This window comes from Polypterus senegalus, chromosome 6 (assembly GCF_016835505.1).
Source record: "Polypterus senegalus isolate Bchr_013 chromosome 6, ASM1683550v1, whole genome shotgun sequence".
NCBI lineage: Eukaryota > Metazoa > Chordata > Cladistia > Polypteriformes > Polypteridae > Polypterus > Polypterus senegalus.
Window position 1 is genome coordinate 173,792,367 of NC_053159.1, and position 26,830 is coordinate 173,819,196.

At 39.6% G+C, this 26,830-nt stretch overlaps 1 protein-coding gene across 1 annotated transcript in view; it reads left to right on the forward strand.

The window, feature by feature from the left end:
* The first annotated feature begins 927 nt into the window (after positions 1–927).
* col28a2a (collagen, type XXVIII, alpha 2a) overlaps positions 928–26,830 on the forward strand; it is a 149,586-nt gene continuing 123,683 nt past the window's right edge. Inside the window, exons 1-3 of the mRNA XM_039757571.1 lie at positions 928–1,069; positions 1,476–1,632; positions 16,557–17,131. Coding sequence (XP_039613505.1) covers positions 1,067–1,069; positions 1,476–1,632; positions 16,557–17,131 — 735 coding nt within the window. The 5' untranslated portion in view covers positions 928–1,066. The remainder of the gene's footprint in view (positions 1,070–1,475; positions 1,633–16,556; positions 17,132–26,830) is intronic.

Consider the following 26,830-nt stretch of genomic DNA (forward strand, 5'->3'; position numbering starts at 1 on the left):
TAGATAGATAGATAGATAGATAGATAGAAAGGAAAAACACTATAGATAGATAGATAGATAGATAGATAGATAGATAGATAGATAGATAGATAGATAGATAGATAGATAGATAGATAGATATGCAAATACTCTTGTATCTTTCTCTGACAAACTAACATAAAACTGATATTTTTTAAAGCAATAATACACGTGTTAAGCTTAGTAATTATTAAAACATTTTAAATTTCTCAGAAACTTAAATGAATTTACAGTTTGCAGACTTGCCTACCCTACTTTTGCAGAGCTTATATATGTTACACATAAAATGCATTAGATTAGTTTAATTTTTGATTAACTTATATGAGACTCTAATATTAAAAATGCAAGGGACTAAATCATTGACAGTTTATCTCAGACACTGATATCAGTAGTGTAAATATGTTTTGACAACTAAATCCCAAACACCACATTTACTCAGCCCCTCCAATCCTCTGTTTAGTTTGTCGTTACTTGTTATTTAAGGTGCTATTAAATTCCCTTTATAAATAAAATTTTATTTTTGGATTATTTTCTAATTTCTATGTGTACCTTGGTTAGCTATTACATTTGTAACAGATACAAACTCAAGTGTCAGCTAGGCCTTTCTCTTCTTTTCTTTAATTAGATTAATGTGCCCCTCATTATAAGCGTGTCCCAGTCCTGTACTGTGAGCTAAAGAAGTGAGTGAGCAGTGAAAGTGTCTCAGGGGTGTGTACTTTTCCCAGTCTGCACTGAAGGACTTTGTTGTCCTTCTTTGTCTGCACTCGTCTTTCACTCTTTTTGGCAATTTCATTATTCAGCTTTCAGCTTGGCTGGTTAATTCTGTGCATCCCCCCACCCCCAGGGCGTGAGGACATGAGCCGCTCCACCGACCCGCCTACCTTTATAAAGCAAGTTTTGAACAATCAGCTTCACTTTTCTGTTATAGAATGGGTGCAACAGGAGCCCAGAAATATTACATCCCGTAGCAATAGACTGTCAATATATTATTGTTATTCTTTAACGTGAGCAAAGCAGCATCTTGGATTGACTGGAACTGAAAGGTTTCATGGTGAGTGCAAAAACTACTTTTTTGTTTCAGATAATATAAAAAGTGTTCTTAAACAATTTTATATTATATTTCTGTTAAATATTTTTATGAGTCCTTTTTAGTGTTATGCTAGTTTTTTCACAAAAGTATTTTTCTGAATATACTTTTCCCATTAATAAAGACTGAAAGTCTGTTTTATGGCTTGGATTGCACTGACATCTTAATTTAGAATGAAATAACTGACATATTGTAAGAGCCTGAGAAAATGTATACTAGTCAAATCTATACTTCAGAGTTTATCTTACAAAATTGTATTAAAGTTGAATATGATAAAAATGACATGTGGATTAGTAAATTGTCTCTAGTAGTTTAAGAATGTAAGACATTTTGTTTATTCTGTTCATTTATTAATTGATCTTTTCTACAGGGAAAGTTCACCATGTTAACCCTGGCCACTTGGCTCCTGTTAGTGACAGGACTGCAGGTCGGCCTCTCCCAGGAATATAATGAAGACAGAGAGCCATCGATAAAACCCAAGAGCAAACTCTTTGCATCTAATTCAGCCCAGAAACATAATGGCCAGGGTAAGGAGAATATTCCTGATCTTTCTCATTGTCTTAAGAGATGTCAGAGTCTGCTCAAAGCAGTCAAAGTCAGCTTAACAGGATGGCACTGGAGTCATTCTATCTGCCTATCATATAGTGCCTTTCACATCTATCTATCTATCTATCTATCTATCTATCTATCTATCTATCTATCTATCTATCTATCTATCTATCTATCTATCTATCTAATATACCATGTCTTTCATTCATATATTTTCACATTTTGTCATATGTGCCTTTCATATCTATTGCCAGTTCATTGATCTACAGTATCTGTGGTAGACTGAGGTGTCCAGAGGTGTTTCCTGCCTTGCAACCACTGTTACATGGACAGGCTCTGGCCCACTGGTGATTTAGATTTTGCACATGTAGAGTATTTTCCTGTGTTCATGTTTTTGCAAAATTTTAAAAGTTTCAATAATTACTAAGCTAAACACTTGGAGCACCGTTACCTTATACGAAATATCTTATAAAAAATATAATATACACATAATGTTCTGTTAGTTTGTCAGAGAAAGCTACAAAAGTCGATTGTTATATTTTGTAGTGTGCTTCATACCTATTAATCTTGTATTTGCCTATCTATTATATAGTGCCTTTCACATCTACCTATCTATCTATTAAATAGTACCTTTCACATCTATCTGTCATTTATCGATCTATTATATAGTGTCTTTCACATCTATCTATCTATCTATCTATCTATGTATCTATCTGTTTATCTATTATATAGTGTCTTTCACATCTATCTATCTATCTATCTATCTATCTATCTATCTATCTATCTATCTATCTATCTATCTGTTTATCTATTATATAGTGTTTTTCACATCTATCTATCTATCTATCTATCTATCTATCTGTTTATCTATTATATAGTGTCTTTCACATCTATCTATCTATCTATCTATCTATCTATCTATCTATCTATCTATCTAGTGCATTTCATATTTCTCTGTCAGTTTATTGATCTATCTGTGGTAGACTGACATCCTGTCCAGAGTTGTTTCCTGCCTCATAGCCATTGTTGTGTGGACAGGCTCTGGCTCCCTTGTGACCTGGGTTTTGTAACTGTATATTATATTATATTATATTATATTATATTATATTATATTATATTATATTATATTATATTATATTATATTATATTATCTCTATCTTCATTTGGATCTTGATCTTTGTTTGTCCGCGAATGAATTAGAAGAAGAAGCACTAGATGGCAGTAGAGAGACAGCTAAAACATAGGCATTGCATTAAGAATCTCCTCCAGGCTTCTACTACTGAAGACTGTAGTACGCCAGTCACACCTCAAAACACAGACATTTAAACTAAACAAATTGTTGTGCTTTAAATTAACTAAAGAGATCTTCATTTAGATCTTGATCTTTGTTTGTCCGCGAATTCCACACATGCATAGACCACCTTCCAGTTTAGTACGTTGTTGTTACTCACGGATGTCAACAATGTGCCGGAATAACGAAAGGGATGGTGGACAGTGTTACGCTGGTTAGCTCCTGAGGCCTGGTTAGAGAATGAGATTGCCGAAGATAAAGTACGTGCCTACGTAACATATGAATGAAAGAAAGACAGTGGGTAAAATGAATGACAACGTGACAGCACGTTCCGGAAATTATTATTGTTACGTTGTACTGAGTGCTGCACGTCTCACAGTTGTACCGTGGCTTGCTCACATGTCAGTGAAGTGATCCCTATTTGTGCTTTAAAGAGCCTGGATACCTATGTGTCCCCCTTTTATAACCATTGCTCCGTGTATATTGCCTTACTCTTTGGATTGCCACAAAGCAACCTGCGAGACTGGAGAAAGGTTGAGAAGACATCGTGAGAGGAAACGACAGCGTTGTGAAAACGAGACGGACTGTGAACGGACAGAAGCAGAAATGCTCCTACACCACCACATAAATACGATTCAGACAGTGATTCTGAGTAGGCCGTTCCTATTGAATCAATGTCCAAGGGTTTTCTTTTGTAGTTTTGTTTCCCTTATAAAAAAATCATAATACTGTGCGACGAAGGGCCCAGTTCTCGACTGGCAGCCACGTTTAAACTGGGAGTCCTTCACAGACAGCTTTAACACATGCAACGTAGTTGGGCGCACATAGCTGGTATTCAATATAAAGTAATTTGTTTGTTGAATTCACTTAATCCAGATTCACTTCTATCTGTTGGTCTATTTATTTCATTGTGTATTTACTTTTGTTGAAGTCCCCCACATGTCATATTTAAAACAGCATTTTAATGGCAGGAGTTTTATTTCTCCCAATTTACGTTAATTGCAGTTGGGCCCCTAAAATAACTTAGATATTTTCTGGTATCACAAGTGGATTATAAATAAATGGCAAAACTTAAATATGTCAAAATATGATAGTTATTTCATTCCAACAGATGGTGCATCACAAACATTAGCACTGCTTTTACAAATAATGTAAATGGCATATAACAGAGATATGTGTGTTTCATGATGCACTGCAAACATTAATGCTGAGGTCTACATTGATTATTTAGATTTCAGCCCGTCTTAGATAGGCAGCACAGCTAGACAATTCAAAAGCTATTACTCTGTAATGTCAATAAGAGATACAGCTTTTATATTGTTACAGTATCCAGAACACAGGCTGGTGAAATGGCAAGATATCAGGAGGAGCTGACCCCATAGCCTTGCTGTATAAAGCTGATTTACAGTTTGCATGTGCTAAGGTAGCTTCAGGGGTCACTATAAATGTATGTTTGGTTAGCACAGTAAAAGAGGGGCACAGAGAAGGTAAAACAGTTACAGTGTATCACCCATAAGCCTCTGCTCAATCCTGATGGCTCTGCATCTTTCACGTTTTGATTTTTAATATATGCCTTCTACATACAATCTTATAAAAGACATTTTTTGGCAGCGATGCTGGAAAAATCAAATAAAATTCTGCATGTGTCAGAACAAGCTACCAAAACCAAGCATATGGTAATCAGAGATATAAATTACATGAAGTAAATAACTTTCTTAAAGGAATGTCTGTCGGGATTCTGAATGCATCTGATATTGTTCCACAGTGGCAGGCAGGGCCTACTCAAGCACTCCCATAGTCAGTCATACAGAGCCGATTTAGTGACAGCGGGCACAGACTTCACTGACCAGGCTGAACATGTTGGCGTTCTCCAAGGTGGCGCAGGTTCATAAGCTGTGTCGTGAAAAAGTATTTTCCCCTTACTGATTTCCTCTAGTGGCAGCATGTTGGCACAGTGGTAGCTAGCACTGCTGCCATGCAGTAAGCAGACCAGCGTTCGCCTTCCAGGTCCTCCCTGTGTGGAGTTTACATGTTCTCCCCTGTCTGCATGGGAATCTTCCCACTGTCTAAAGACATTTACATTAGGTGTAATTGGCAAAAGCTAGTTTGACTCTAGTGTAGGGGCAGTATGGTGGCACAGTGGTAATACTGTTGCTTTGCAGTAAGAAGACCAAGATACTCCCTGTGTCTGTTAGGGTTTCCTCTGGGTGGTCTGGTTTCCTCCCACTGTCCAAAGACTTACAGGTTACATTTACTGGCGATGCTAAGTTGGTGTGTGTGCTTGCATTGTACTCTATGCTAGCTGGAATAGGCCTCAGCCTGTAACTTACACCCAAAGCCACCCACTCCCCTTCACCCCCTCCAGCATTTTGACCCTAATCTGGATAAAGCTGGTTAGAAATTGATATGAAAAGAAAAAAATGATTTCCTCTAATTTTGGTTGTTCAAAAAATTTGTTTATAGACTCCAGGCAAATGTAATATAATACAAAAGACATACTGAGTAATCACAATGCACAGATTTTGAATGAATATTTGATTTACTGAAGGAAAAAAGTTCACCAGCACATATGTCGTGCTCGCCCCTTTTTTTGACAGCCAGTAGCACATTGCGTAACAGACCCACCGGTAAAAGGGGTTAACAGGTACAGTGAGTTCAGCCACAATCACAGACCCTTTCTCTTTTTATCCAGTCCGTCTTGGTATGTGAAACACAAAATATTGGGGAGACGACACCTTCTTTTCTTTCCAAGGTCCAAAACACCCACGTACCTTATTCTGTGGTGCTGCATTCTATGCCGTTGTACATCCGCATGAGCATTCATAGCTTGTCAGTACTGAAACACAATGAGCCATCCCTGTGACTGAAGTCAAAGAGTGAGCTGCAGACTAATTGGCATGAGTTGCTGGGTATGTCACATTACACAACCAGCCTTTATGTGAGGGTGCCACCTTATAGCCCCCGACTCACTGCGATTATATAAATGAAGACTGCAATTGGAAATTGTTTGAAAATTAATCAAAGTGACATACTCTGTAAAGCAAACATTTGTTATTTCTCTATGAACAGACATCATACATTCTCAAAACCATTCAATCGCATTCAGAGATATATTTCGGCACTCCTGTCAGGGAATAGCCTATGAAATGATGGGCTATGTCAGTTTTAATGATCTCACGAGCACCAGCCAATCACAGGGGACGTACACTTTGGGGTCTCCAATCATCCTAATCTGCATGACTTTGGGTAATGATAGGAGAACTCACAGGCACAGGAAAACTATGGAAACTCCACACACACAGGTTCCCCATCTATCTATCTATCTATCTATCTATCTATCTATCTATCTATCTATCTATCTATCATATAGTGCCTTTCCTGTCTATCTATCTATCTATCTATCTATCTATCTATCTATCTATCTATCTATCTATCTATCTATCTATCTATCATATAGTGCCTTTCCTATCTATCTATCTATTATATAGTGCCTTTCCTATCTATCTATCTATCTATCTATCTATCTATCTATCTATCTATCTATCTATCTATCTATCTATCTATCTATCTACCATACATATATATCTATCATATAGTGCCTTTCCTATCTATCTATCTATCTATCTATCTATCTATCTATCTATCTATCTATCTATCTATCTATTTATAATATAGTGCCTTTCCTGTCTATCTATCTATCTATCTATCTATCATATAGTGCCTTTTCTATCTATCTGTCTGTCTATCTGTCTATCATATAGTGCCTTTTATATCTATCTATCTATCTATCTATCTATCTATCTATCTATCTATCTATCTATCTATCTATCTATCATATAGTGCCTTTTCTATCTATCTTTCTATCTATCTGTCCATCTATCTATCTTTATGTTCTTCTTGTCCCATCTAGCTAGTTTTTTTGCAGCAAACACACAGGAGGAGTTGGTTATAGAAAGAGAGATCTCTAATTGCATTTATTTGCTCCACGATTTTGTTATTCCTCTTTCATACTTTTGCCCTTTCAGATTTCTGCCTATTAAGATTTTTGTGTTTGTTTTGTGACTAGATACCAGTTCATTCTTCCATCCTTTTCCTAAATTGCTCATCTAGTTCAGGGTTATCTGAAGTCAGAGTTTATCTCAGAACCCTCAGGTGTTTTGCAGGAACCAGTCTTGGATGGGGTGCCAGTCCATTGCAGGGCACAGTCACACACACTGCTCTAGTCAATATAAGTTCCCATTATTTTGATGTTGAATGAGAAAGAGAACATCTGACAAGTCCACAGAGTTAAAAGAAGAACGTGGAGACATCACAAATGTAGTGACAGACCTGTGGAGCTTTACGGCCACTATGATTATTTTTCTGAATAATTTTTTTTTGCGTTTTTGCCTGCTCACCTGTGTAAAATGTTCTGTCTGATGCTTTTAACCACAACTCTGCCAACTGATAATGTAACTCATATGATGTCTGCTTTGTTTAGCATACCTCTTTAAGAATTTTCCCCACTTGCCCACCTGAATCAACCGCCTCAGCTGGCTGTCTCATTCTTCACCCTCAGGACTTTTCTTTTGCTGACTGGGAGAAGCACATTGAATGAACAATCCTGCCTTTAGGCAGTGCTTACTTCAGTGCAAAATTAAAATTGTAATTCTATATTTAGAGCTCCAAAGCAAAGTTGAGCATCAATAGTTGTGTTTTAGTGACTGAGGCTCTCCACCCTGCTGCTTGCCACTTTTGAAGCTGTTATGAGCAGGTGACAGCAGCTCATCCAGAAAGAGCAGGACAGACGGTCATCAATGGATACAGCTAGAGGTCACCAGCAAACCAGACCGACTAATACAAAGAACACCAAAGTCAGCCAACGTCATGGTGTGCACAAAAGGTTCTGATCTCCTATTAAGCAAGGAATCTACCACCATATGCAGAAACTTGGACACTAAAAGGAGAGCACCACCATCTCTATACATATAAAATCCAACGTCTGTCTGTCTGTCTGTCTGTCCACTTTTCATGAGAGAACTACTTAACGGATTTAGATCGGGTTTTCTTCGATAATTTGCTTGAAATTTCCAGTTGATTTTGAGACAACTCTCATTGCACTATGTAACATAGTTCGCTTGCTGTATCGATTTAGTTGCACGAATCAGTGAGACATGCAACGGACCGAGGGGATGGGGCGGGGCCGATGGGGAGGGGCCATGGGGAAGGGGTGGGGCCGAGGGGCATTCCTTACCTCTGCTTAGCTAGTGAACGAGAGAACAACTTCACAAATTTATTTCTATAATTTGCTTGAACATTCTGGTTGATATTGTGACTTCTCTCATCGCACTAAGTATCATAGTTCTCTTGCAGTACAGATTTATTCATGCGAATCCGAGGCTGAGGGAAGGGGGACCCTCCTCAATCACGCTCCAAGCTCGGGGTGTGCACCTTACCTTACTTTAGATCTAGAATTTTTATAGAATTTGCTTGAACATTCCAATTGATTTTGAGACTTCTCGCATTGCGTTAAGTATTAGAGTTTGGTTGCAGCACCGATTAATTCCCACGAATCCGAAAGAGTGGCTGTGGGCTGAGTGGAGGGGGAAGAATGATGGCAGGAGTGGGGAGGCAGGCGGGGTCCTCCTCACTCATCCTCCAGGCTCGTATTAGAGTAGCGTTCCTCAACCTTTAAGTATTTGCGACCTGAGTTTTCATAACAGTTTTAATGGCGCCCTCCTAACGTTTTTTTGAAGGAAAAACATATCATAGATGCATATTTTATTATACCTACTTAACTTTTTTCGACATTTTTCTAACTCTATATTTATTTTTCTAGTATCAGAATGTACTTTAAGTTAATTTGTTTTGGTTTCATATTTTTGATTCTTGTTTTCTTTTTTTCACATCCCCCCTTTTTGTTACTTCTTGCCTCCCTAGGGGGGCCCACCTCACAGTTTGAGAACCACTGTATTAGAGTTTGGTTGCAGCACCGATTAATACACATGAATCCGAAGGAAGGGGGAAGCGTGATGGCAGGAGTGCGGAGGCAGGCGGGACCCTCCTCACTCACGCTCCAGGCTCGGCCGTGCACCTTACCTCCGCTTAGGTTAGCAAACGAGAGAACTACTTAACGGATTTTTTTTCTAGAATTTGCTTGAGCATTCCGGTTGATTTTGCAACTTCTCTCATTGCGTTAAGTATTAGAGTTTGGTTGCAGCAGCAATTAATTAACATGAATCTGAGAGACTGGCTGTGGTCAAAGGGTAGGGGGAAGGAAGCAGGACCACAGGACTGGGGAGGTGGATGGGACCCTCCTCACTCACGCTCCAAGCTCGTATTAGAGTAGCGTTCCTCAACCTTTAAGTATTTGCGACCTGAGTTTTCATAACAGTTTTAATGGCGCCCTTCTAACGTTTTTTTGAAGGAAAAACATATCATAGATGCATATTTTATTATACCTACTTAACTTTTTTCGACATTTTTCTAACTCTATATTTATTTTTCTAGTATCAGAATGTAGTTTAAGTTAATTTGTTTTGGTTTCATATTTTTGATTCTTGTTTTCTTTTTTTCACATCCCCTCTTTTTGTTACTTCGTGGTTCCCTAGGGGGGCCCGCCCCACAGTTTGAGAACCACTGTATTAGAGTTTGGTTGCAGCACCGATTAATACACATGAATCCGAGGGGAGGGGGAAGCGTGATGGCAGGAGTGCGGAGGCAGGCGGGACCCTCCTCACTCACGCTCCAGGCTCGGCCGTGCACCTTACCTCCGCTTAGGTTAGCAAACGAGAGAACTACTTAACAGATTTTTTTTCTAGAATTTGCTTCAGCATTCCATTTGATTTTGCAACTTCTCTCATTGCGTTAAGTATTAGAGTTTGGTTGCAGCAGCGATTAATTAACATGAATCTGAGAGACTGGCTTTAGTCCGAGGGTAGGGGGTTTAGCAGGACCGTGGGACCCCCTCACTCACTCACGCACATGTCAGCCTCCGTTCGAGTTGGTCTACCTCTCGCAACATGTTGTAGCATACCTTGCCTCCACTTAGCTAGCAATACCTGTTCGTTCAGCAGAAATTATCATCTAGAGATTGTTAAAGAGTAACGTTTGACGTTTATGAGAAAGAGATACAAATTGTCACTTTTTTTTCTTTTTACTTTTTTATTGATTTTTAAAGTTTGTCCTGTTTCACTACTACGCAGGTGGAGCCTCAGGGGACAGCTAATCTTACAGTATATACAAGTAGGTGGTGAGTGATAGTCACAACATAATAATATAATATAACATAATAATGTTATTTGACCTGTAACGGGCATAGCCAGAGCCATTTAAAAAACACACATCATGGTGGTGTTATGATTTGCAGTTTCTTCTGAGGCAAAGTAGGTTGAGGCCTCTTTAACTCTTCTAGGGCCAATTATTTGTTTTTTTTTTCCTTTTGCCCCAAGCCTGGATATTTTTCCAAAGAACTATTTTCTAAAAAGCATTGGTTACACACATTCATTAACATAAAATACTTATTTATGACAAATGTCACTCTGCTTTATGTTCCATGAGCCCATACAGTGTGTAAATTCACATACTGTTTGTCTCCTCACTCATAAGCTGAAAGGCACTTTCTGAAAAAAATTTTAAAAAACAGCTTGAAGCAGTCGAGTGGCTGGTAATCCGCAGTGTCTGGTAATCCGCAGTGTCTGCCAACACATCGTGTCGTTTGATGAAGTCCAGTAGCCACGGATCTACGTCTGTGTGGTCTTCCCGTTCAGCACTACAACCAGCTGGGTGCCGGTCAGCTGATGCAATTACCTGTCTTTCATTTTCGATTTCCAGATTGTTTGCATTAAAATCAGAGTTCGATAAGTCAGAGTCTGATTCAGCAATAATAATGCACAAAAACATAAATATATGCAGAGTATTTTGTTTTACGCATTCGCTTTGTTCTCTTGTCTGATATGGCTGCCCTTCTAGACAATGTTTACTCAGCACTACTCACACACACACTCAGGGAATTGATGTCAAGCCAACGAGTCTAACAGACCTCCAAGCAACGAGGGTCTAACTGTAATGTACTGGTCAGATTTATCAACGCTTTTATCGCCCTCTGTATCTGAATGTGGAGTTTAGTAGACATCCGCCCTCAACTTCTTGTGTCGACAAAAGTCGACATCTGCCTTAAAAGAGTTAAACAAGCCAAGGAGCAGATGAGGAGCAATGATCTGCACGTCAGAGGCTCGCCTGACTTCAGCCAGGGCCCTAGGGCTACCTGCTGGCACCAGCTAAAGCACACTCTTAAATCAAGGTGCCAGAGTGATGCCATAAGGGAACTATTTTTAGTTCCCAAAAGACTCGTCTACATGATGGTTCCAGGAAAAACCTTTATTTACTTAAATCTGTAACAGGCTCCTTACAATAAATAATCATGAACATATGGTCACAGATTAGGGAAATACCAATGGCTCCTGCTTTTGAAAGGACTCCTGCCGCATACAATCACATAGACTAACTCCAGGTTTCCTTAATCTGTTTGTGTCCTGCTAAGTAGTCTGCCATATGTGGAAGATTCCAGATTTTTTTCTTCTCCTACATATTAGGAAGTTTTTCAAAGCATAAAGAGCCAAAATCATATGCAAAGAACCTATTTCAGAATGTAATAGTGCTTTGCCATGCATTGGTTATACAAGGAACCATTCAACCCAGGAGAGAACCAGAAACAAATTATTAGGAGTGTGGGCCCAAAAACAGGGAACTGGCGAAACAGCCATAAATATTCCAAAAGTAGAACAATCTTTAATCCAATTCAATTCAGTGTATTTTTCTATAGCACTCTTTACTTTGTGTAGGCCCAAAGCGCTGTGATACATTCAACAACAACAACAACAACATTTATTTCTATAGCACATTTTCATACAAACAGTAGCTCAAAGTGCTTTACATATTAAAGAATAGAAAAATGAAAGACACAATTATAAAACAAAATAAGTCAACATTAATTAACATCGAATAAGAGAAAGGTTCAATGGCCAGGGGGGACAGAAAAACAAAAAAACTCCAGACGGCTGGAGAAAAAATAAAATCTGTAGGGATTCCAGACCATGAGACCACCCAGTCCCCTCTGGTCATTCTGCCTAACATAAATCAAACAGTCCTCTTTGGATTTAGGGTTCTCACGGAAGGGCTTGATGATGATGGTCATGTAGACTTCTGCCTTTTAATCCGTCCATCATTGTTGGAGCATCATGAAGCTTTGAGTAGGTGGTGGTGGCGCAGATGAGAAGAAACCAGAAAAAGAAACAGAAAAGAGAGTAGGGGTCAGTACCGATTTTAGAGCCACCATGAATAGTTATTTTGAGGAAATTGAACATATAGAGTATCAGGATTAAGTTAAAACATTCTCAAGTGAAGTGTAAGTAATACTTTTTACTAATTACTACATACAGAATTAGCACACATACAGATTGAGAGCTGTTAAAATGCACAGAAAACAAAGTAGAAAAGTGAAAATCTAAAATATCTGTCCATTAATTAACTGTTGAACTATGGCCAGCTGACAAAAAACAAAAACCCTAAAAGGAAGGCAGTTGGTTGGAGTGCTCTAATTGAGAAAATGATGTCCCCCCTATAATTAATGAGTTCTAGATTTCATTTTTCCTGAGCACAATACACAATATATACACACTATTGGTTTTTTCATGAATGAACAACACCTGCCATTTAAATCACACAGTCACCGCATTTAAATCACATGATCATAATCCGACGTTTTCATTGGTAGGCGGTCTTTCCTCATTGGTCGGTGGACTTGCTAGGTTTTTGTCTTGCAGTATGTAAAACACTGTGTACATACAAGCTTCTTTCATCATGCTATGACTGGAATGAAGACATATTTGGCCATCACCACTATTTTATAAAATCAGGAAAGACCTAGTAACTCCAAAAACTAAAAAAAACTCAATTTTGAAAAATTTCCATTGCACGGAGATACGGCACACTGACACAGCCACCACATGACAATCCCCATCAGGATCCCAAATTAGGAGTGCAGTCGTGCAATTCGTGACACCTCAGCACCACACTACAGTAGTTTAAAATGAACTTGAACAGTATGAAGTTTTTTTTTTACAGTGGCTGAAGTGCCAATCCTGACATCAACTCCACAAGTTTTCCCTGCAAGCCGGGATGTAGGTTAACATCATACCCAGGGCCTTGCTCAAAGGCCCAAAAGAATGGAATCACTTCCGGTATTTACAGGAATCGAACCGGCAACCTTCCGATTGCCAGCACAGATCCCCAGCCTCAGAGCCACTACTCCTCTCTAAAAAGAGGAGGGATAACCATAAATCCTTGGCTTGTATTAAATTGCAAAGAAATAATTTCTTATAAGTGAAGGATTTATTTTGCAAATGTTATAAAAACAGAAAGATAGATTCAAAGGAGGAAAAAGAGACTAACAATACTAGTCCCAAACTGGAGGCCAAAAGTTGGAATCCTTAAATCAGGAAAACCAAAACATCCTACACATAAGAAAACAATAGTCACAGAAACTCCTAGAAATGGATGATTCCCAACTCCTGTGTTATGAACTTCAGATATCCAAAGCTTAAAAAGTCTCAAAATAGCTCCAAATGCCCACTACAGTGTGAAAACACCATACCCCAGCTAGTCACAAAAAGAGGCAACATTGATTCTTTATTAATAAAAAATGTATTATACAAAATGCTCTGTAATAATAGGATTGTGCTTTTCAGATATATTCTTTGCTACAACCCATATTTTGAGGTTTTAAAATTGTATTTGGGCTGTTTTAAGGACTGCTTTAATTATGATATGATCGTCAACCACAGTCATAATCCTGCCATGGTTTCTCAGGGCAGAATTATGGAGGTGGTGACCCTGGCACTAACTTAGTGGTGGGTTATATCAATCTTATTTTTATGCTCCTCCACCTGAGGCAGTAACTAACCTCCCATTCGAAGACAACATTCCACCTTTATCCTACTGAGTACCACGGCCTCAGATATGGAGGTGCTGACCTCACTACCTCATTTGACTTTGTGAATATATGATGACCTTTACATGTAATGTTTGCTAAAAATCACTTTCTATTCAAGTAGTTTTTGTCTCAGACCTTTGCTTGATTTTTCCACTTAAGATTCTTGTTTTTCACTATTGGTTCTGATACCAGGTGTTTCCAATCCCAAGGTTTTGACTTCTTCTCTCTGATCTGTTTCAAAAATACCTTCCAGCTAGTCTCAATAGCGTAAAACGTGAATTCACTCGTTCATTGATTTATTCTTTCCTTCATTTTCCACTGCTTATCTGAGACTGGGTCACAGGAGGCCCATACATCCCTTTCCTTAGCCACACTTGCCAACTCATGTTGTGGGATTCCAAAGTGTTCCCAGGCCATTGATACAAATCTCCTAACAAAATCTTCCCCAGGGTCTCCTCACAGATGATTGTGCCCATAAATCCACCACAGGGAGTCATCCGGGAGACATTCATATCAGATGCCCGAAGCACCTCAGTTGGCTCCTCTTGATGTGGAGGGTCAGCAACTCTGCTCCGGGCCACTCCTAGATATCTGTGCTACTCACCCAATCTCTAAGGAAGAGCCCAAACACCCTGTGGAGAAAGCTCATTTCAACTGCTCATGCCTGCAATCTCATTCTTTTGGCCATTACCCAAAGCTCATGACCACATGTGAGAGCCTACTGGCTCAGCTCCTCCTTAAGCGTTACAGATTAGTATAGTGACCGCCTAACTGGTCTCACCACCCATATGCATCTGTCAATCTCACCATCCCTTTCCCTTCACTCGTGAACAAGATACCAAGATACTTAAGCTCCTCCACTTGAGGCAGTAACTCACCTTCCAATTCAGAGAGGAAGTGCACCTTTTTCCTACTGGGGACCATGGCCTCAGATTTGAAGGTGCTGATCCTCATCCCTGCTGCTTCACACTCAGCCACAAACTGTCCCAATGCATGCTGGTGTTCGCTGCCCAATGAAGTCAACAGGACCACATCAACTGCAAAAAGTACTGACACAATTCTAAGGCCATCAAACTGGACATCCTTGATATCCTGTCCATAAAAATCACAAACAGGATAGGAGACAAAGCACAGCACTGGCGGTGTCCCACACCCACTGAGAATGATGCCAATGTCTTCCAGAGTATGCGGACACAACTCTCACTGGTGTAAAAATGTGAATAAATAGAACTGATATGACAGGTGTCTGACAGTTTACATGCATTGCCCAGCTGCATTAAGGCACTCAAATAAGCCTGGAAGTAAAAATGAGTCTTTATGGAGCAGTATTTCTTGTGATACATCTCAAAAAACCTTTAAAACCTCCCAAAGGTGTTTTTGTTGAGTTTCGCATTTTGCAAATTTTTGTTTCAGTGCCAGTATCCGCAAGATCAGGTCATATCTAATAGAATGTGCAGCACAACTCATGGCTACCTAGTCAAGACTACTACACATCTCTGATGGCAGGACAACCACCTTGTGCCACCAGCCGACTAAAGATAATTCAAAATGCAGCAGCACGTCTGGTGGTGAACCAGCCATGGCACCCCTCTCTTCAGATCACTACTTTGGCTCCCTCTAGCAGCACATATTGAGTTCAAATGCTTGATGCTTACCTACAGAATAGTCAATGGGTCATCACCTGTGTATTGTGAGGTCCTATGCTCCTTCTCAACCACTTATGTCTGCTGTTGAACAGCTTCTGGTGATGCCACCTAGGCATGGTATAAAATCTCAATCCAGCCTCTTTTCATGTGTAGCTCCTAGTTGGTAGAAAGAGCTGCCCACCTCCATGACTCCCTCAGTGTATATAAGAAGAGTTTGAAGACTCCTTTGTTTGGTGAATTTCTGTCATTTCTTTGTTAGTTGTGGTAATTCTACTTCAAAGACACATGATATTCTATATGGTGTTCTACAAGGATCTCTCCTGGGTCTGCTGCTCTTTTCGATCTCCTTGCTTCCATTAGGTCTGATGATCTCAAGGCATAACGTGGCTACCACAGTTATGGTGATGACATACAACTGTATTTATCAATAGCGCCTGATGACCCCAACTCTCTTCTCCTGACACTCCCTGGGCATCCTTCATAAAGAGTAGGCTGTATTCCAATGTCCAGAAAACATTGTCCTTCATGGCTTAGTCATTCTGGCCCCCTAGTCATCCCTGGTCTCTAATTGTCTCTTTCTCACTACTTCATCACCTAACAGCTCATGTGTGATGAGCATGCTGGCACAAAAAATGGCATCATGCAAGACGCTGCTACACATTGGTGGTGGTTGTAGTGGCTCCCCACTCACTGTGTAAAGTGCCTTGAGTACCTTGAAAAGTGCTGTATAAATGTAATGAATTATTATTATTATTATTATTATTGGTAATGTGACTCAGCATTGCCACCGTGTTGTTAAAATGTTAAAACTGATCACATGTGCCGAGTGTAATTTAGATATAATGAAGAGATTTATTCTCAAGCCAATGCGATACTAACATGTTCATATTACTGTGTAAACATTATTCTTCTCTTTGTGTCTTTGGATCACAACTCACCTCCTACATGAGTTATGTCTAAATAAAAACTTTTTTTTCTTCATTTCCATTTAAGCTATATTAGATGAAGACTGTGGCCTGGAACTTTCCTTTCTGCTAGACAGCTCAGAAAATGCAAAAGACAACTATGAACAGGAAAAATCCTTTGCCATGCAGGTCGCAGAACGACTTCCAAGGCTTCGTTTAAAATCAGGCCGGGGACTGAGTTGGAAAGTCGGTTTGCTCCAGTACAGCAGCCATGTGATCATCGAGCAGACTTTCAGAGAATGGAGAGGAGTCGAGAACTTCAAGGCTCGTATTGCTCCCATCTCCTACATTGGACATGGCACGTACACCACCTACGCCATCACCAACCTCACCCAGATCTACTTAAACGAGGCCCATGAGAGAAGTGTCAAGATTGCCGTGCTTTTGAGCGATGGTGTCTTCCACCCAAGGAATCCAGACATCTTCTCAGCGATAGCAAATGCAAAGAACCAAGGTGTTAGATTCTTCATTGTTGGCATCACAAGAGTTGCAAATGAACCACCCAACATTGCAAAACTGCGTTTGCTGGCCAGCTCACCTGCATCTCGGTTCCTCCTCAACCTGCAAGATGCTGGGATCGTTGACAAAATTGTCCGAGAGATGGTGAGTTGAGTTGCAAAGCTAACCTTTCAACTTGGTGTTGTCTATATAAACTGGGATGTACAGTTTACTTACCTCGGCAGTGACATTCATGTCTCTGGCGACTCTTCCTATGAAGTCAGTAGATGGATTGGGAGAACATGGGCAGGTCACTAGAAAGGAGGCTATGGTGCTTCTGATATCTGTGTGCAAAAGGATGAAGGTCCAAATCTTTAGAGTCCTGGTGCTTCCTGTCTTGCTATATGGTTGTGAGACATGGACGCTATCCAGTGACCTGAGATGAAGACAGTACTCTCTACTTTGTCTCTTTGGAGAATCCTTGGGTACAGCTGGTTTGACTTTGTGTCAAACTAGTGGTTGCTCACAGAGTCCCAAATGAGGAACATTACCTGCATTGTAAGGGAGCATCAGTTAAGACACTACAGACATGTGACGTGATTCCCCGAGGGCGATCCACTTTGCAGGCTCCTCATTGTTGAGGACCCGAGTAGCTTGACTAAGCCAAGGGGACACCCACGTAATGCCTGGCTGCGGCAGATAGAGGGTCATTTCTGGAGGGTGTGACTGGACCGCATGTCTGCCTGGGGGGTTTCCAACCAGGATCTCGAGCTGTTTTGTCATGTGGTGGGTGCGACAATGTGCCGTACCAGTGCCTGCACCAAACCTGACCTGACCAGACCAGACCTGACAGTGCACTCTGAAGGTGTTAAGACCCCTTCACTTTCTGCCCACTTTATCATATTGTAGATTTCATTTTAAATTAATACATTTGCTATTTTTGCCCATTAATCATCACTCAATGACCCCATAATGACCCAAGTGAAAACATGTTTTCAGAAAGGTTCACAAATTTTTATTTTTTTGTGATCAAATTTTTACAAGAAAAGGGAAATACGGCCAAAGAAAACCAACAAAAATATCTGATTTTTAAGCTATATAAGAACAGACACAACAACACCCCACTCACCGGTGAACACCCCATCTAAGACTGCTATTTAAACTAAAATACAAAAAAGGGAAAAAAAAAAAGAGATGGCGAGTAAACAGGCACACACACGACACAGGAGTGCAGGACAAAGTAAACAACAACAACAACAAAAAATTGGGAGTGGTCTCCCCTAGACTTTCTCGTATACTCAGATATGGGGATGGATATTTGAGGAGCAAACCGCAAGACAATGATTATATTTTTATATAATTTACATTAAATAACTATCAACAACAAATCAAATCAAATTAATAATATATTGAACAATTATTATAAAAGTAATGTAGAATAAATCGGACTCTGCAGCTGCATGAATAAAAAATACCACTTCCAGTTAGCGGAAATAGCTCAAAAGTTGATAGAAATCTATATTATGTACCTAATACTTGTATGCAAAATGTGGTTAATGTAAGTTATTGTGTTTACATACACACACACAGAGACACACAGACATTACAATACTTTCCCTACGAGAAAGTAAACTGGACTCAAGGAGGTCTAAAACGTCGAGATTCATCGAAATCTTGGAATCTAATTTTTGAACGATTACAATACTTTCCCTACAAGAAAATTAATCAAGGAGGTCTAAAACATCGAGATTAATCAAAATCTGGAGGTCGAATTTTTAGACAATTACAATACTTTACCTAAAAGAAAATTAATCAAGGAGGTCTAAAACATCGAGATTAATCAAAATCTGGAGGTCGAATTTTTGGACAATTACAATACTTTCCCTACAAGAAAGTAAATCGGACTCAGGGACATCTATAAAATGTCGAGATTCAATAAAATCTCGGTTGAATTTTTGGATGATTACAATACTTTCCTTATGAGAAAGTAAATCAGACTCAGGGAGGTCTAAAACATCAAGATTCATCAAAATCTGCATCACAGAGTAACCCCCAACCAGCTCTTTACTAACTGAATAGCATGAAGCCAGTTGCAGATAGTAAAGCCAGAAGAGCTGTTGATCTGAGGCGCAAAAAGTTCAAGGAGAACAAGATTGTGAAAGGAATTCTTCCAGATAGTAGGAAAGACAAGGGCAGGAGATTTCTAGCAAGAGGCTAAAAGCAGTTTACCTGCAATGGCCACAGTCATCAACAGCCTCTGCTGGGAGAGAGAGAAAGAGAGAGCAAGGGAAGAGAAGAAAGGTGTAGAAGGAGAAGAACCTGAGGGGACAAAGGAATGGAGAAAGAAAGAATTGTAGAGAGTGATTCTGCAAGATAGAGGGCATTCCCAGAACATGTGAAGGAAAGTGCCAGAGACTTTAAGAGGACAGAGGTGACATAGGGGATCTCATTCTAGTCCGATTAGATGTCATCTCAGGAGGAGTAGGGTATAGTCCGTGAACAAATGTAAATTGTGTGTGTTGGTGATTAGGATTTTTTTTAACAATTTTTAACATTTTGAAAGGTAGTTTTCCAGTACAATAGAAATGTTAAAAATCAAAACCTGAAAGCTCTCTTTCGTAGAAGCATTCAGACTCTTTGCCGTGGCACTCCAAATTCTGGTCAGGTGTGCCCTGTTTGCTTAAATTGTCCTTGAGATGCAGCATGAAACTTGAATATAATACACCTGAGGAAAACTGAATTGACTGGACATCATTTAGGAAGGCACACACATACCTGTGTATAGAAGGTCCACGATTCACACTGCATGTCAGGACAAAAACCAAGCCATGAAGTCCAAGGGACTCTCTGTGAATATCTCCACAATCAAACTGTGGTGAGGCACCGATCAGGGCAAGGGGATCAAACCATTTCTGAATCTTTGTGTGTTCCCAGGAGCACATTGGCCGCAATATTTGTGAAATGGAAGAAGTCTGGAACCTCCAGGACTCCTTCTAGAGTTTGCCATCAGGCCAAACTGAGTAACTGAGCAGGGATGGCCTTGGTACAGGGAGATGAACAAGAACTAAATGGTCACTCTAACAGAGTTTCAGAAGTCTTCTCCTAAGATGGCTGAACCTGTCTGAAGAACAACCATTTCAGCAGCACTCCATCAATCAGGTGTTTATGGCAGAGCAGAGAGACGGATGCCTTTTCTTAAGTTAAAGACATCTGAGAGGCTGCATGGACTTTGCCAACTATACTGAAAGGACTCTGAGAACATGAGGAAGAGGATTCTCTGGTCTGATGAGACAAAAACTTAACTCTTTGGGTAGAAATCCACACCCTGGTGCTGGCCAGGCACTGCTCACCTGCCTAATACCATCTCTGAAGCATCTTGGTGCCAGCATCATGCTCTTGGGGTGCTTCTTGGCGGCAGGGGCAGAGAGACTGGCCAGATTTGCGAGAAGGAGGAATGCAGCCAAATCCAGAGAGGTCCAGGCCTAGGCCCAAGGCTTAGCCAAGAGGACTTGAAGCTGGAATTGCTACTAAAGGGGCTTCAACAAAGTAGTAAATTAAGAGTCTGAATGCTTAGACAAATGAGAAATTTCAGCTTTTGGTTTTTAATAAATCTGCAAAACTTTCTGAACCACTTTGTCATTATGGATTACTGAACATAAATTTTCAAAATGTATCCAAGTTATTAGTATACTGATTTTCTAAATCGCAACCTAATTTATATCACAGTCTGTGATCTTGTTGAGATTTACAAAGGCCTGTTAAATGACTGTATTCTCTTGCACCAGGCACCTCGACATAAGACATGGTGTTCTCCTCAGAGACAATTCAGTGTAGTTTTATACTGATGCTGTCAGTTACATGCCAGTGGCATGTTAAGAGGTGGACTCTTCAGTGTTTTATAAATCTATCCTAAAATGTCGAATGTACTGTGTAACTTGAAATGATTCCTTCAAAATGAATTGGAGCTGTTGCTTATGGTGTCACCCTCAACATCATGTGTTTATCCATCCATCTGCTTTCTAAAACCTCAGGGGTCAGGATGTCATTCAGTTCAATTCAATTTACTAGATAGATAGATAGATAGATAGATAGATAGATAGATAGATAGATAGATAGATAGATAGATAGATAGATAGATAGATAGATAGATAGAAAGATAGATAGATAGATAGATAGATAGATAGACAACAATGAAAAGCACTATATAATAAGCAGATTGATCTTTAAATAAATAAATAAATAATCAGGCTTATAAGTAAGTAAGTAAACAAATGACAGCATACTAATCAAATACATTTAGTCCATTATTTCTAGAAATTTTCCCTGTACAGTTGTAACTATATTTTAAATTAAATAGACCTTGATTCTGACAATCTGATGTGATAATAATGAGTGTAATAGGTGGCAGCTCTTTACGCACAGAATAGTGCAAAATATGGCAAACGTCAACAGTAACTGAATCCTTTATTAACAAAAAAAGGACAGAAAAAAGTGCAGCCTAGTAGACCAAAGTGATTATTGCACAGCCTCTCTGCACTCTCCAACATGGCCAGTGACCCCAATATATCAGGCTGGGATGGCTCAGCCATTCTCTTTTTCATTTATTCTCCGTCACTTATCCTGGGATGCAGGGGGTGACAGTCTTGGCGGTGTGGCCTATATGGCCCAAGCGTATGGCTTTACTAAATAAACATTAAATAAACTAAATGAACTATTTCTAAGGTTTTCTTCTGCTCGGCATGTTGATATACCAGGAGAGACATAACAGAGCGCTGATTCTGATTGATTTTTTGCCCAGACGTTTTGTGCAGCCCCTCTCTACTTGTCAACAGGATCAAACTCATCTGTAAAGAGGAAAGCAGCGGAGCTGAGACGAATGTTTTATTATAAAACGTAACATTCTTAACAGGCACAGCTGTTTTGTAGAACTAGACTTTCTAATTGAATATACAGTAAACATAATTAGATTACTGTTATTCAGTTTTAATTGTTCAAATTATATCATGCATATCCTTATTGTAAGTATAATTATACCTGACAAAAGGTTTAAATGAAAAAGCACGCTCTAGAAATGCTTGTTTTTGCGTCTCTGGCACTCTTCCCACATATCTAAACCTTAAACCAGGGTTACGCAGCCAGGCTCCACCTAAACCTGCTCTCAAAGAAAATACCTGTAGGCGAGTGCTGACTGATTGCTTTCTTTTTCTTTAAAGGCAGCATCTAAACCAAATATTCTTTTTGAAAGTGTGCTATTTTAAATAAAAAAAAGATGTATGCAGGTGTTAGAGTTTAAAACAAATAGCACAAAAGTGCTTGAAAATATTAAAACTCAAAGGAATGGATGTGTTAAATGATGTAATACAGGACAAACATAAAACAATACGCTTAACCCCCGGGGATACCCGACTACACCACCTGGTATTAAAATGGCACCAGGATGAGACTCTACTCAAGGCCAAGTTCTACCTGACTGTGCTGGTGTGGTGAAGTCCCAAAGACATGAGACACATTTAAAAATACACACTCATTCGCTTTATTAGGCATCAGATACGAATGTATTAGAAAAAAGATGACACCAGGGAAAAAAATACAAGTCCTCAAATAAAGATGGCCATGGAGCACCAGGCACTTCTACCAGGCACCTTGTGCTGCCAGTGCATATGTGGACATTTGGACTTACAAATAATAATAATTTGTTTTGTTTATAGGTGCCTTTGAAGGCATACAAGGACACCTTACAGAATGTATTAATAATAACAATCACAATATAAAATTAATAAAATAAAACAATAAAACCAGAATAAATACAGTAATAAAATTAAATACATCAAAATACAAGGGACTTTCAAAAAGTTTCCGCATTTTTATCTTTTTGTTGGAAGCGGTGAAGGCAGGAGGAGTAGTGATTGGTCGAGTCTGAGAGTGTCATGTGACTCATTCTGTCTGGCAAGCCGGCTGCCCGTGTAGTTTAGTATAAGAGTTTTCACCCTGTGGTGAAGATGGCTGCCAAACTTATAAACTGCACCAAAGAGGAATAGCGTTCTGTCATGCGCTTTTTGTGGGCAGAAGTTGTACCAGGAACACATGTGTGTTCAGTATGGGGATAACATTCTCTCTCGTGCAGTCGTCTAGGAGTGGATTGATATGTTCAAAAATGGCTGTACTAGTGTGACGGATGCAGAGTGCTTCGGACGTCCAGCTATATTTGAGGATGATGTGAAAGCAGTGGTGCATCAGTGGCTACTCGCTCTACCAAAAACATTTTTTGCTGATGGGATTAAAAAGTTGGTATGACGCTGGGAAAATTGCATCGCAAAGGAAGGTGACTATGTAGAAAAGTGATGTCACTTGTTTTTGAAATTCTTAATAAATAGAGTTAAAAAAAAAGTGTGGAAACCTTTTGAACGTCCCTCGTATATATCTCAAAATATATCAAATATATCTCAAAATAAACAGATAAATACATGCCCAGTAAAATACAATACAATACAATTTATTTTTGTATAGCCCAAAATCACCTAAGAAGTGCCGCAATGGGCTTTAACAGGTCTTGCCTTTTGACAGCCCCTCAGCCTTGACTCTCTAAGTATGTCTGTAGTACTAGGGTGTTAGCCATTATGAATGTAGTGGGAAGTCAAGCAAAATGACAGACACCTTTTATTGGCTGACTAAAAAGATTACAATATGCAAGCTTTCGGGGCAACTCAGGCCCCTTCCAATAAAAGGTGTCATTTTGCTTGACTTCACACTAAGAAGACGAGGAAAAACAAAAAAAAAATACCTTGTAGGGAAAAAATTGAAGAAACCTCGGGAAAGGCAGTTCAAGGAGAGGCCCCTGTCCAGGTAGGTTGGGTATGCAGTGGGCGTCAAAAAGAAGAGGGTCAATACAATGCAATACACAGAACAGAACACAAGTAATCCTCAATACAATAGAATTCAACAGTAGATGATATCACATAAAACAATTTGGATTTGTTCAGAGTCCTGCAGACCTCGGCCATGAAGCTGCCTCCCCTATTGGCCATTCCACAGCTGAGATAGTACTGGGCCAGCCAATCTGATGACAGAACCCCTCTACCCGACGATTCCTGTGATCCTCAGTCAGAGATGACTTTATCTTAGGCAGGCAAAACAACTTGGCAGGTGGGCAGTGGCACCAAGTGCCACATTTGAGTACCAACAAGAGAAACAGAATAGGTGAGGCTTAGTAACAAATTCTAACTATCATGTTACTTATGTTTTAGTGTTAATGACTAACAACAGAAGATCAGTCTGTACAGGTAATCAGCAGCTCTAGTCAGGGTGTGCTAAACTGAAGTTGTGAGTCTTCAGCCGGGATTTAAAGGCTGAGACCGAAGGGGCATCTCTTATACTGGCAGGAAGACCATTCCACAGTTTAGGGGCCCTGTAACTAAAAGCTCGACCTCCCACTGTTACTTTATTAATCGTTGGAATCATAAGCAGACCGGCATCTTGAGATTTGAATGTACCCTCTGGTCTGTAAGTTCAGACAAGTAAGCCAGACCTTGGCCATTTAAGGCTTTATATGTTAAAAGGAGGATTTTGAAACTTAAACGTAAACATACTGTAACTGGGAACCAGTGTAAGGATTTAAAAACTGGAGTGATGTGTTTGTACTTTCTTGTTCTTGTAATAATTCTTGCAGTAGCAGCAGTTTGAATTAATTAGAGGCTGTATAAAGAACAGTTTGAACATCCAGTGAACACCGCATTGCAGTAGTCAATCCAACTAGAGATAAATGCATGAATTAGAACATTAAACCAGACAGACCAGGTTAGTGATTTCTATAAAGTTAAACCCATTCAAGCGTCTCCCACTCAACTATTCACTGCTGCCAAAATAAAAAGACGTGCCACAAAAATCAATTCATAAAACAAAAATACACACAACAAACCAAACATGCGTCCATCTCAGAGTAATGGAGACAGATCTACAAAGGTTTTAGCTTTCTTCAATTATATCACTAATCGAGAGAGTCGGTGTTTGTTGGTTTAATTAGGAGTTTAGAACTCCCAACATCAATCCAATACACTACAACCATAAAAGAAAAAAAAATCAAACTTGACGCAGCAGAAGTGCCCGTTTATTCCCCCTGATTCGCCTTTGAGCCACCACGCCAGAGTTGCCAGGTTCTTAAAAATTGTATAGACCTAGGACAGCTTAAATTTAGTACATTTTTCCAAAAAACAGCCCAATACTTACGGTAGACCAAATGACACCCCAGAAAGCAATGGGATGGCAGCGTCAGAGTGAGAAGGTTAGGTATGTACCATCAAAGACCAATGGGGACGGGTCGCCTTTGAGATATGGATATGGATATGTATTATCATATAACAGGGGAGGGGTCCCCCTCTGGGATTTTACAACAGTAAAGAATATATACAAGTTCAAATAGCAGGGGACGGGGTACCAGATGGATGAAAAATAGATTAAATTATAATGTTGTTTTTTAAAAAAAGTGGCCAACAAAACCTCCACCCGCAAAACCCCATTTTTTTCCCCGTAGAACAGCCCAATTGGTGAGAAAACTGCAGACCTGGCAACCCCGCTCCATGCACATGAAGCCCCATCTTTTCAGCTTGCATGGCGGTAGAGTCATCGCGCTGCGGCTTATGCTGACGTCATCTGCTCTCAAAGAAAGACCCGCTTTCCTTGCTTCTCGAGGACCAACTCATCCACCCTGCTTCAGATTTACACAGAAGGAAACTTGCTTGTCTGGTTCACAACGGCTCTCCCCAAAATTGTGCCCCTTCCACCCCTCTTTGTCCTCTTAAAATACCTAAAATTAAGATTAAAACGCAATCACAGAATGCACAACCCGCACTGCCTTATTATCCAATGTCATCCCGTTTTTCAGATTGAAATATCAATACCCTAATTACCAAAAGGCTAAAGTCATCACGACTAATTGATCAAATATTGAACTGTCTAAAACAGGCTGAAGTTAATACTCATGATCACTATAAATTTAAAACAATAAATAAAAATATTCACGGCACCCACTTAACCATATTCCCCAGTCCTTCCTTGCGACTGATGTGAACTGTGAGAAGTCTGAATACACAACTCATTATCTGAAACAGACACTCAGTCAGTCAGTTCCTATAAATCACAGGGGTCTGCTGGTATGGAGGAATATTTCGGACAAAATGAAATAAATAAATAAATGCATAAATAAATAAAAGTACTGTGAAATGTGAGCATAAATAAATAAATGTGTCATGAAATGACAGCCTTAATAAATAAATATGTCATGAAATGAGAGCATAAATAAATAAATGTGTCACGAAATATGTTTTTCGTTGCTTATTTATTTATTTCATTTTGTCCGTAACATTCCTGCAAACCGTCATGAAATACGGCTTGAAATAAAACTGTCACTTTCACTCGTCAAAGTTGAGAGGGTGGGCTCTAACACGCCCTCTAGTTACTGATTGGTGAATCGATAGCACAAGAATTAATTAGAAAAATGCTTACTACTGCCGATGAAATGGATTCTGCCGAAGATATTACGTATTTCAGAGAGAGAACTGAAGATTTATCGGAAGAAATTACAATGTTGGCGGCCCTTTTAGACTCCGATATAGATGAAACTGTTTTTGAAATTATCGAAGAACTTGTGGAACGGACTCTACTACACTCCAGTTCAGGTGACGCAGCTCCCTGCTCTGGACGTCCATCCTTTGACATTCCAGCTGAGTCAATAGAACACCTTCTGTTATGCGGTTTAAAAGTACAACAGATTGCAGATCTGTATGATGTATCAGAGAAGACGATCACAAGACGAATGAGCCAGTTTGATATACGGTAAGCTGCAACGGCTGTATTAGTTTAGGTACTTTG